This window comes from Solanum verrucosum, unplaced genomic scaffold (assembly GCF_900185275.1).
Source record: "Solanum verrucosum unplaced genomic scaffold, falcon-dt-bn FXZP01000036.1, whole genome shotgun sequence".
NCBI classification, from domain to species: domain Eukaryota; kingdom Viridiplantae; phylum Streptophyta; class Magnoliopsida; order Solanales; family Solanaceae; genus Solanum; species Solanum verrucosum.
The window spans coordinates 1,347,047-1,357,751 of record NW_026020253.1 but is presented as its reverse complement, the minus strand read 5'-3'; the positions used below and the strand labels follow the sequence as shown (position 1 = coordinate 1,357,751).

The following is a 10,705-nucleotide window of genomic DNA, read 5'->3' as shown; positions in this document are numbered from 1 at the left end:
ATCATTATTATTATTAGGGTATTGTTTTGCTATAAATATGGAGGTTGTGGAAAGATATTTTAAAATAATACACGTGTATTTGTTTTTTAAAAAAAAATATATCCTATTTTAATCAATTATCTATATTTTAGGAATCACTACTGCCCTTAATGTAATTCAAAATTAAAAAGACATAAATTTTAAACTGATCCCACTAATTTTGAAATAATTAACTACCACTACATGCAACTACGGTGTTATTACACCTATAATAATTACAGTGAAGAGCTACTAAATTATTCCTTGGTAAGTAGTTGTCTGCCTTGCGACGCATTTATCAACCTGTAAAAATCTAAGCAGACTTCATCACAAAAACTTGCTTGAGGCATGCATGGATATATCACAATCAAAATTTTCTATAATGATAAACACATACATAATAATGACAGTAACAGATGCAATACAATTGGATAGTTAACTCTAACAACAAAACTGTTATTTCCTGCTCATGCACTTTTGATCTACAGAACTAAGATTGGAGGCCAATCCACAGAAAAACAGAGGATCATAAGCCCTAAACTGTCAAGGGAGAAAATAACAGAGTTTTTTTAATCCTACCAGAATACCTGAATCCTTGGAAGAAAAACAAAAGGAAACAACAAGAGAGTTCATGCTAACTCTATACATTTGCAACAAGTCATTTACATATGCATGTGATACATTTTCAAGAAGACGAATATTTACACGAGTTCCTCAGAACAAAGGAGGGGACATTTACTACCCTTGAAAAGATTCCAGCATCGGTCCTGACAACTAGTCCCCGTTAAGCCACTACTGCTTCAATCAGATTTACTCCCAGAATACTTCTGCAAATTCCATGAAGATTATTGTATTATACAGGAAATTTGAGATAAATTCCATTCAAAGGAAAAGCTTGAGATATCTTTAGCTTATCCATATCGTAGCTAAAGATAGAAACAATGAGATAACAAAGAAAAACAGCACAAAATACTCTCACATAAATCCCATTAGAGTGAAAAGCTATTTACCTTCTTCCTGAATGGATCATACTTGTATCGAATCATGTGTGTGATCTGACGCTTCATAGTGAGGACAAAGAGAAAAATCCAGTAGCATAACAATATTGGCCAGAATACTGGGACATCAAATATAGAACAGAAGGTCATCAAGAAGGCTACAATGAAAGCTTTTGTTGTTGCATACCTGAAACCATAGGTAAATATGAAAAGAAATTTCATTTAGGGAAGGGATTGTGATGAATACAAACAACAACAATAACAATGCCTCAGTCCCAAACAAGTTGGATTAGCTTTATGAAATCTCACTCCTCACTGACCAACCAGGGAAAAAGAAAGGAACTCCACACATGCAACAAATAGAACATTTATAGGGGTAGGAGTTGCCAAATGGGAGTTTGAGCGAGTCAAAACGGACTAAGTTAATAAACGGTTGGATCATTGACATGCCCAATGGTTAAATAAATGGCGCTAAACAATGGGTCATACCCAACCTGCCAAACTTTTGCTAAAAGTTTTTAATTTCTTTATTTGTTTTTCTACTAATTTGTTTAATCACCTAACTATTTTTTTTCTTAATTATGATTTTTTATAGCATATTTTTTAAAAAAGGGATAGTTCGACAAAGTTTCTCGTGGATCAATTTGGACAGCATATCAACCACATGACTTTAGATGGGCGAATTGGGTGGGTCATAATGGACGAGTTTATAGCTGCGTAACTTGAGCGGATTTGATGGGTCATTTTTTCATGGGCCAATTTTTCTATCACTGAACATCTACATCAGTTAACACAGGTAATCCGACATTCTTCCCCAGTTTAATTAGGAATCATCAATGCCTATCCTGTGTTACACTACCTCATGATTAGATGAAGTGAACAAAAAAAGACATGTGTTACCGGCTGTTATCACATGCTGGACACAAATCCTAGATTCTTATGCTTCAGCTTAGATGGGGCAAAAGTAGCTACCTGGCGCACTAGAAAGTCTTCAAAGTGTGACCTCATACTAGACTAGTCCTTATATCATACTAACCAGCAAGACCAAATAATTTATCATGTTTTGGGAAAAAAATAATAGCCTGCTCAGCCACAAGCTAATCCATGACACTCACTAAGCACAAAAGACAACTCCTTGTATTGCACAAGAATGCATATTCACTACATTGCCAGATGAAATCATGATAAGTTGTTAGCCACAAACATCAAATTTCGAGTTAAAATCTCAGAATCTTTGCAGTCTAAGACGTGTAAAGATGATCACCACATTACATTGTGCAATTATACCATGAAATGAGTCAAAGAGCACTACTTCAAAGAGATATGCAAAGCCTAATCAACTAAGTAAATTGCTGCGAATAGGTATAATCAGTGTTATAATGATCTCACCAGAACAAAAACTCAGGCAACCGATGAACAAAAGGCCTAAATTCATCATTGTCCTTAGGCGGTAAAGAAGCACCATCTGGAGCTTCCAGCTCAGGATCCTCCTTTGGTGACAGAAATCCAATCAACAAATTCAAAATATAGGTTCCTACGCCATATGAGATGACATAAAATCCACGACCATAGTAAACACGCAATATATATATTGAAGCAGCTGCCAGTGTTCCGAGCCACCTGCGGAATGTATAAGGAGCAGACCTATCCAAATAGTAGCGAAATGTCCTAGAAACTTCATTTTTCCACTTAGCTAGTGGTGATTGAACTGCATCTCCACCATCAGCTTCAACTCCCTCCATGAAGTCAACTCAGACTTTCTACAATCTAAGCACAAGAAAGTAGAACCATTAAGATAGCAAAAAAGGATCATTAATCTAATTCCTCCAGAAAAAAAAATTAATTCCTCTTTCATCCTTATAGAATAGAACAACAAAAGAAGAAACACAGATGAACTGGCCTGCTAGTTGCTGCCATAATACTCTGGGCAAAGCTCCTCTGGTGCCAAAATTAAAAATTTGATTGAACTAATCACTGAAGCTTTAGTGAAATGCTCTCAGGCACCTGTTTTAGAAAAATTCCTTTTATCATTTTAGACAATTCTCAGGGGGAACTTTGGCAGTCCTTGGCCGGAATTATAACAGTTACAGGTATTCAAGTAAATTCTGTTTAACCCAGTAATGATGATTGACACAATCTATTTTGTAGTGGGAATTGAGTTATATGATATTATTGGAAATGAAACCAGAGTTGGAGATGGTAAGAATAGACGGAATGTGGAAGAAATCTGATCAGAAGAACTACTTTTAGCCAGAAGATGATGGTGTGGTTGTGTGATACTCTCTAGGAGGCCTCGAAGGTTAAAGGAAACTACGTCAAAAGATGGAAGTTTTGTGATCACTTCTTAGAAGAAAACTCTTCTGCTCGAGAAACTACAACAAACATGGACGTTATATGATCATCATCAGCATTCAAGGTATGAGGAGATCAATTATTATTGTTCCTGAAATGGAATTGACTATGGGCTGGATGGATATTGTTGTTAAGATTGAAAGATACACTAACTACAAAGTCCAGAAGCAAGTTATAGATTTGTCCAAAGAAATAAAGGAAGATCTTCCTTACTCGGACACTGTCACAAGGATTAAATGGACATCCAAAGAAATTAATGTGGCTGTTGTACAGAAAAAAGAGGTATTATATGTATTTCTGGAGGAACTAGTCAAACACAAAATGAACTTCTATGCAGCACTGTGGTCGGCAGCATTCCAGAAGAAACCTCTAATATTCCCTACTCTATCAGGGAGTTCGTAGTTGGACTAGAAGTTCTTGGAAGAAAATGATGCACAAAATGGTGGATGGTCAACAGATGGCCTTCATCAGAGGCAAGCAAAAAATGGATGCTATTCTAATTGCAAGCGAATGTGTAGATACAAGAACAAAGAGCAAAGAACTTGGGATTTTATGCAAGCTAGATATTGAGAAGGCACATGACCACTCAAACTAGAGCTTCTTACTAGGAATCTTTTTTCAGATGGGCTTTGGAGACAACAACAACAACATACCCAATGAAATCCCACAAGTGGGATCTGGGGAGGGTAGAATGTACACAGACCTTACCACTACCTTGTGGAGATAGAAAAGTTGTTTCCAAAAGGTCCTCAGCTCAAATGCAGCAATTTCATATACAACGAAGAAAATATAGCGAGTCACAAAGAAATTGTGCAAAGTCTACAAGAGGAAAGCAACAACTACAACAAAACAGTGCAATAATCGAAACTCAATTCAGCGATAAAGTATTAAAAACAATAATAAATAATGATCGATATCAAAAACAAGAACTACAGTAAGACAACTAGTATAATGGGAAACACCAGTCACCCTAAGCAAGACAACACTACACTACCTACTAACCTTCTACCCTATACGTGTCTACCACACCCTTTTATCTAAGGTCATGTCCATTACCGAAGATGAGTCAAATCCTATCTTATCACCTCTGCCCAGTAATTTTTTGGTCTACCACTGCCTCTTCTCGTACCCTATATAACCAACCTCTCGCACCTCCCCACTGGTGCATCCACACATCTCCTCTTCACATGTTCAAACCATCTCAATATCGCCTCTCTCATCTTATCTACAAATGAATTAATTGAATCATATTTTGCATTAGCATAGTCATATTCTCAATCCTTGTTCATGACTCACTAGTAGGTGTTTTTCCTTCCCGAAGAGGTTTGAGGCAGGGGATCTGTTGTCCCTTTCTTTTTGTCATTACTATGGAAGGTCTTAATGACATGTTGAAGATTGCTCAAATAAATAACTGGATCAAGGGATTTAAAGTTAGTTCCAAGGTTGGCACTAGTATGATGATTTCTTATCTTCAATAAACGAAGGGAAAAGGCCTAATATACCCCTCAGTTTTGCGATTTAGAGCTAATATACCTCTGTTATAAAAGTAGCTCACATATACAATTTGTTGGTTTTTTAATAAAGAAATTAAGAAAATAATAGAGAAAGACTTTGAAAGAAAAAATATTGCAGTATTGTCAAAGGGAATTATTTTATTGATAATCCAGAGACTTAGGTTTTTATTGTTGTATTATTTAGGTTTTTATCCTCATTTCGTTTATTTTTTCTTTCGAATTATTGTAAAAATATGAGAAATCAAAAGAAAGAAGTATGAATGGAAAAAGAGAAAAAATTGAAACAATTTTTTTTGGGACTAGATTGTAATTTATTAATATACCCCTTAATAGGTTTTTTTTTTAAATGATTAAAATAATTTAAAAAAATAAAAAAATTGTTCACTTCCATTAGACCAAAAGAGCACATATGGGCCATTTGTATAATGGTAGGGGTATATATGAACCACTTTTATAACGAGGGGTATATCAACTCTAAATTGCAAAGTTGAGGGGTATATGCCCTTTTCCCTTAAACAAATGATATATTGGTGTTTTGTGAATCTAACAAAAATCAACTACGGATGTTGATGGTGATCTTCATTCTATTTGAAGCCACATTTGGATTACATATTAATTGGAACAAAAGCTTTATGTATCCAATTAATTATGTAGATGAGATCCACAACATGGATGTGATTTTTGGAGGAAGCATAGGGGAATTACCAATAGTTTATTTGAGAATGTCATTGGGAGCCAAAAGTAAGTCTTAAGGGAAATGAATGATGTTTTAGGAAAATCTAGAAGGAAGCTAACAAATTGAAAGAATCAATATCTTACTTTCAGGAGGGTGGGATGGGGGTAGACTTATTCTGGTTAATTTTGTGTTGGATGCATTGCGTACCTATATGATGTCTTTATTCCTATCCCCCCTATAAAGAAATGCAGAGATTAGATGCACTAAAAAGAAACTTCATTTGGCCAGGCAACTATGAGAAGAAAAGAATCCATTTGATTAAATGGGCTTCTCTTGCAGTCAATAAGAAGGAAGGAGGTCTTGGAATCAAGAAGTTGAGAGTCCAGGACCAAAGATTGATGTTGAAATGGTTATAGAATTTGCAGTCGAAGAACATTCACTATGGAAAGATGTGCTAAAAGATAAATATGGGATGGAACGGAAATGGACAACAAACGCTTGAATTGTCATATGGGTCGGTCACTGAAACTCTATCACGAATTTATGACCTCAAATCATGAACAAGTCCACATTCAGCGTTGGGAATGGTATGAAAATATCCTTTTAGAAGGATAAGTGGCTCAATCAATAATCTTTGAATCAACTTTTTAGTAAGAAGCAACACTCGGAGAGATTTGGGCAAATCAGGGATGGAATCTTTTTTGAAAAAAGTAATTTGCATTATGAACAAAAGGAATACCCAGAAAGTATTCCAGTAATACTTACAGCAAAATTACAGAGGGAGAAGTGACCCTACTAATGCTTCATAAATAATCTAAAATATTAGGAATATCCTCTTCTTCTTGAGGATATTTGTGTTTACACCAACAAAAAAAGGACTAGACAGTTCATTTTTAGTTTCTACAAAAAGCAACTCTTGTTTTCGGAACATCTCTGGTTCCTTTCCATCCATATAGTCCACCAAATGCAAGTTGGGACAATCTTCCATCTCTCCTTGTAACCTGACTGATTCTCATCTCTATTCCAGCAAGCTAGAGCCTCTTTGATGCTCCTTGGCATAGTCTAGCTTATGCATCTTTAATTAATAAAAAACTGCCATAACTTCACAGTCTCTCTAAAATGTAGAAAGAGATGGTTTATTGTCTCAATCTCACATTCACAAAAAGAGCACCTAGAGCAAATTTGACGACCTCTTCTTAAGGTTGTCCTGGGTGAGTGTGGTCTGTTTGGCTAGTAACCAAGTAAAACATGCTACCTTGAAGGGTATCTTGACTTTCCAAATCATCTCCCAGGGCCAGCCACCACTTTGTGAGACTGATCTCTGCGATTTCTTGTAAGTTGAACCAAATGAAAATCTGCCATGCTTGTCTGGTAGCCAAAAAAGATTGTCCTCATTGGGAGTTAAATATGTGTATTGCTCCAGAGTATTGAGTAGTTCAGCCACTTTGTTAATTTCTCAGTCATCCAAGTGTCTCCTGAACCTGAGATCCCACCCTGATTGTCTTTCATTTCTCTAATTGTGGATACCTTTTGAAGGCTCAGGTTGAACAAGACAGGATACTTGTTCTTCAAAGTTTCATGTCCAACCCACACATCTTCCCAAAACAGTGTTTTCCCCATTTCCTACTTGATTTTACAACTGTTAGCAAAACTGATCCACTGACTTCTGATAGACCTCCATACTCCAGTCGCATAAGGTTGTGTGGGCATGTATGTAGTCCATTTGTTCTCCATTCCAAACCTAGCCTTGATTGTGTCCTTCAACAAAGCTTGTTCCTGTGATGCAAATCTCAATAGCCATTTCATCAGAAGGCTCCAATTCAACAGCTTTAGGTTCCTTATCCCCAGACCCCTTCTTTTTTGCTTTGAATGACTTCATCCCACTTTACAAGATGAAATTTGTGATCATTAGGATCACAGTTCCCTTGCCACAAAAAATTTCTCCTAGTGGTATCCATTCTATCAATCACATTTGCAGGCATTGGGAAAACAGATCATGTATTTAGGCATGGCATCCAACACACTGTTGATGAGTGTAACTCTTCCGCCTAGAGACAAATATTTGTCTTTTCAATTCACTAGCTTCTTCTCACATTTCTCCAGAACATTATTCGAAATGCCTTTTGACTTGCTCTTATCCTCCAAGGGCATACCATGGTACAGTGTGGGAAGTTCTTCTATTTTTCTCCCCCAAAATTTTGCTAACACATTTATGTTGGGCATCTTATTAACCAGGTAAATGAAGCTTTTCCCCCAGTTAATGTGTAACCCCGAGATGGCTTCAAACAATATCAAGATAATTCTTAAATACTTTAGTTGGAAGCTCTCTGCATCACAAAAAATCAGGGAGTCATCAGCATATTGTAAATGTGATATGGACAGGCCCTGTCTATCATTTATGTTGGCATTGAAACCTCTTATCCATCCTTTTATTTGAGTTGTTCTAAGCATGTCATGTAGTCCTTCCATTACCAGAATAAAGAGAAAGGGAATAGGGGGTTCCCCTTGTCTTGATCCTCTCTGAGATGAGAAGAATCCAAAAGGAGATCCATTTATCAGAATGGAAAACTTCACAGTTGTGATGCAGAATATCATCCATTTTATCCATTTTTCACCAAAACCCATACCCTCCAAAGTCTTCCAGAGGAATCCCCAGTGAAGGTGGTCGTAGGCTTTTTCAAACTTACATGGGATCCCTGGGACCTTGCTGATCTTTCTGACATCCACACTCTCATTTGCAATCAAAATTGCATCCATGATCTGTCTGGTTTTTATAAAGGCCAATTGCTGAGCATTCACCAGCTTGGAGACTACTTTCTTGAGCTTTTCAGACATAATTTTTGATAGAATCTTGTAAATGCTGCCTACTAGACTTATGGGTCTGAAGTCCTTCAACTCCTTTGCCCCAATCTTTTGTGGTATCAAAAGGTCGCGTTGAAACTTTTTTTTAAAAAAGCTCTAAGCATGGAAGTTTTGTACTGATGCAACTACTTCTTTACTGACCACATCCCAACAAGCTATGAAAAATGTCATGGTGTAACCAATCGTCAGGCCAAGGTGCTTTATCCCTAGCACATGCCATAACACAGTCTTTTATTTCCTTTTCACTGAATCTAAGCTTCAGAAAACCATTAAATTACTGAGTAACAGAGTTTTATATTGTCTTGGAACAGTTTAAAGGGAGGTCAAATAGAAAGGATTGTACAATCTGGGAAGGGCACAAGCAGGGGAAGAAGTTTTCAGATAAATTAACTTAAAAAGGAATTGAACAATCTAGGTGATTCATGATAAGTTTTCATATAAAGTTGCGTGGTTATTGGGGAAAAAAAGTAGTTTTGATTCATGATAATTTTATAACCAAGTTTGCTCAAGATGTTAATGGACATTTTTTTACATTGCAAACTAGACAAGTCGGTTATGGAAAATATTCATTAAGTGGTAGTCAACTAGCATGCTGGAGAGAGGGAGGATATCTCTTTTAGGAAGAAAGGGCATTAGCAATAAGAGTTGAATTTCCTTTTAAATCATCAACTTGAACAGCAGCCGGAGCAGGATTACTAATACTAATGCAGTGGTTGCAATTTCATATTAGGTCTAAATTCTAATACAACCAAAGTTGCGCTCCTGTTCAAATTTCCACTACTACTTCATCGAACAGATTAAAAAGAAACACCAATCCAATCCAATCCAATCCAGACTGAAAAAGAAGTAAACTTACCCTAATACGACGTAAGATCCTGGAGATTCAATTAATTACCCATTTCTGAATTCTGATCGCCCACAAACTTCAACTTGTGGATCAATAACGACGACTTCTCCAACTGCAATCCCTATTCTTTATAATTTACTTGGGGTTCCATTAAAGTTTCAAAATGTAATATAAATTAATTAAAAAAATTTATGACCATTGTTTTCTAAAACAAAGGAGTACTACTTTTTTTAAGAAAAGAACAATGGACCAAATATATTCCGTGTTGTCATAAATATATGAGAAAATTATATATAATAGCAAACTATTAATTCAAGCTAAATGCTATAAATATATTTTGATTTAATTGTATCATATAGTAAACTATTGTTATTTTCGCCACTCTCCCTGGTGGAATCTCGCTCGCCACTCTCATTTGGTGGCAGTCTCACTCGCCTCTCTCGCTTTTATACAAACACAAATGTATAAAATGTGTTTGTGTTTGTATAAAGCGAGAGGAAATTGTATATATACATATATTTTCGTTCCCCTCTCTCCCTTCTCCCAAATCTTCTGCTCGCCACTCTCCCAAATCTTGCTCGCCACCCTCGCCTCTTTCGCTTATACAAACAGAAACGAAATGTATAAATTGCGCTTATGTTTGTATAAAGCGAAAGAAAATTGTATATACACATGCAAATACATATATCTTTGTCCTATACACTTATAATTATACAATACAAATATTTCTCTGCCCAGTTTTCTTTTGCCTTTCTCTCTTTCTCGTTTTATACATACACAGATTATACAATTGATCTTTTGTATACAATCGCTTTCTTTTGTATATGTATAGTGAATTATACAACTGCTTTCTTTGTATATGTATAGCGAATTATACAACTGTTTTTTTTTTGTATATGCATAGCGAATTATACATATATATTTTTGCTATGGAGCGTAATTATGCAAACTTTGTTATACCATACAAATATAAATTTTGTGTTTGCTATATCTAAAAGTTGCTCTAAATATATTTCTATTATAGTGAACTAGTATACGTGCCCGCGCGTTGCACGGATGATTTAAAATGTAATAATTTTATAATTAAAAATAACTAAGAAAATGTATTATGCACTTAATAATATATTTGATACATTATAGTAATAATAATATAATAATACAAATCATTAACTTATTTATTTAAGCACATTAAATTAATATTATTAGTACACGATTTAATTTATTGGATTACTATTATATCTATAGCTATATTAGCTATACTTTAAGTTTTATAAGATATTGTGTTGAATTTTTTCTAAGAATACCATTAATTTTATGACTATTTTATTTTGATCAAACATCAAATGCATTAAATATTTTTATTTCTTTGTACTTTGTTCTCTGTATATGGTTTGAATTAAAAAAATATGTTAATACTTTATTATATCTAATATTCCAT

General features: G+C 35.2%; 2 protein-coding genes across 2 annotated transcripts; both read right to left on the bottom strand.

Annotated features, from left to right (window-relative positions):
- Window positions 1-646: 646 nt before the first annotated feature.
- Window positions 647-9,396, bottom strand: LOC125833102 (protein RER1B-like). The gene is made up of 4 exons (XM_049512249.1): window positions 9,277-9,396; window positions 2,406-2,783; window positions 1,029-1,203; window positions 647-845 (listed from the first exon to the last, which is right to left on the bottom strand). The coding sequence occupies exons 2-4, from the start codon at window positions 2,756-2,758 to the stop codon at window positions 819-821; spliced, it is 555 nt and encodes a 184-aa protein (XP_049368206.1). The 5' UTR covers window positions 2,759-2,783; window positions 9,277-9,396; the 3' UTR covers window positions 647-818.
- On the bottom strand, window positions 7,300-8,393 carry LOC125833115 (uncharacterized). The gene is made up of 2 exons (XM_049512260.1): window positions 7,870-8,393; window positions 7,300-7,441 (listed from the first exon to the last, which is right to left on the bottom strand). The coding sequence occupies exons 1-2, from the start codon at window positions 8,391-8,393 to the stop codon at window positions 7,300-7,302; spliced, it is 666 nt and encodes a 221-aa protein (XP_049368217.1).
- Window positions 9,397-10,705: the final 1,309 nt, after the last annotated feature.

Bases quoted from the DNA above. Each gene is read 5' to 3' on its own strand.
- LOC125833102 (XM_049512249.1), bottom strand. From the start codon at position 2,758: ATGGAGGGAGTTGAAGCTGATGGTGGAGATGCAGTTCAATCACCACTA. The intron at 1,204-2,405 runs GTGAGATCATTA...CTATGGTTTCAG, and splicing joins TTGCCTGAGTTTTTGTTCTG to GTATGCAACAACAAAAGCTT. The intron at 846-1,028 runs GTAAATAGCTTT...TGGAATTTGCAG, and splicing joins ATGATCCATTCAGGAAGAAG to AAGTATTCTGGGAGTAAATC.
- LOC125833115 (XM_049512260.1), bottom strand. From the start codon at position 8,393: ATGTCTGAAAAGCTCAAGAAAGTAGTCTCCAAGCTGGTGAATGCTCAG. The intron at 7,442-7,869 runs GTATTTAAGAAT...CATCTTGTAAAG, and splicing joins GCAGAGAGCTTCCAACTAAA to TGGGATGAAGTCATTCAAAG.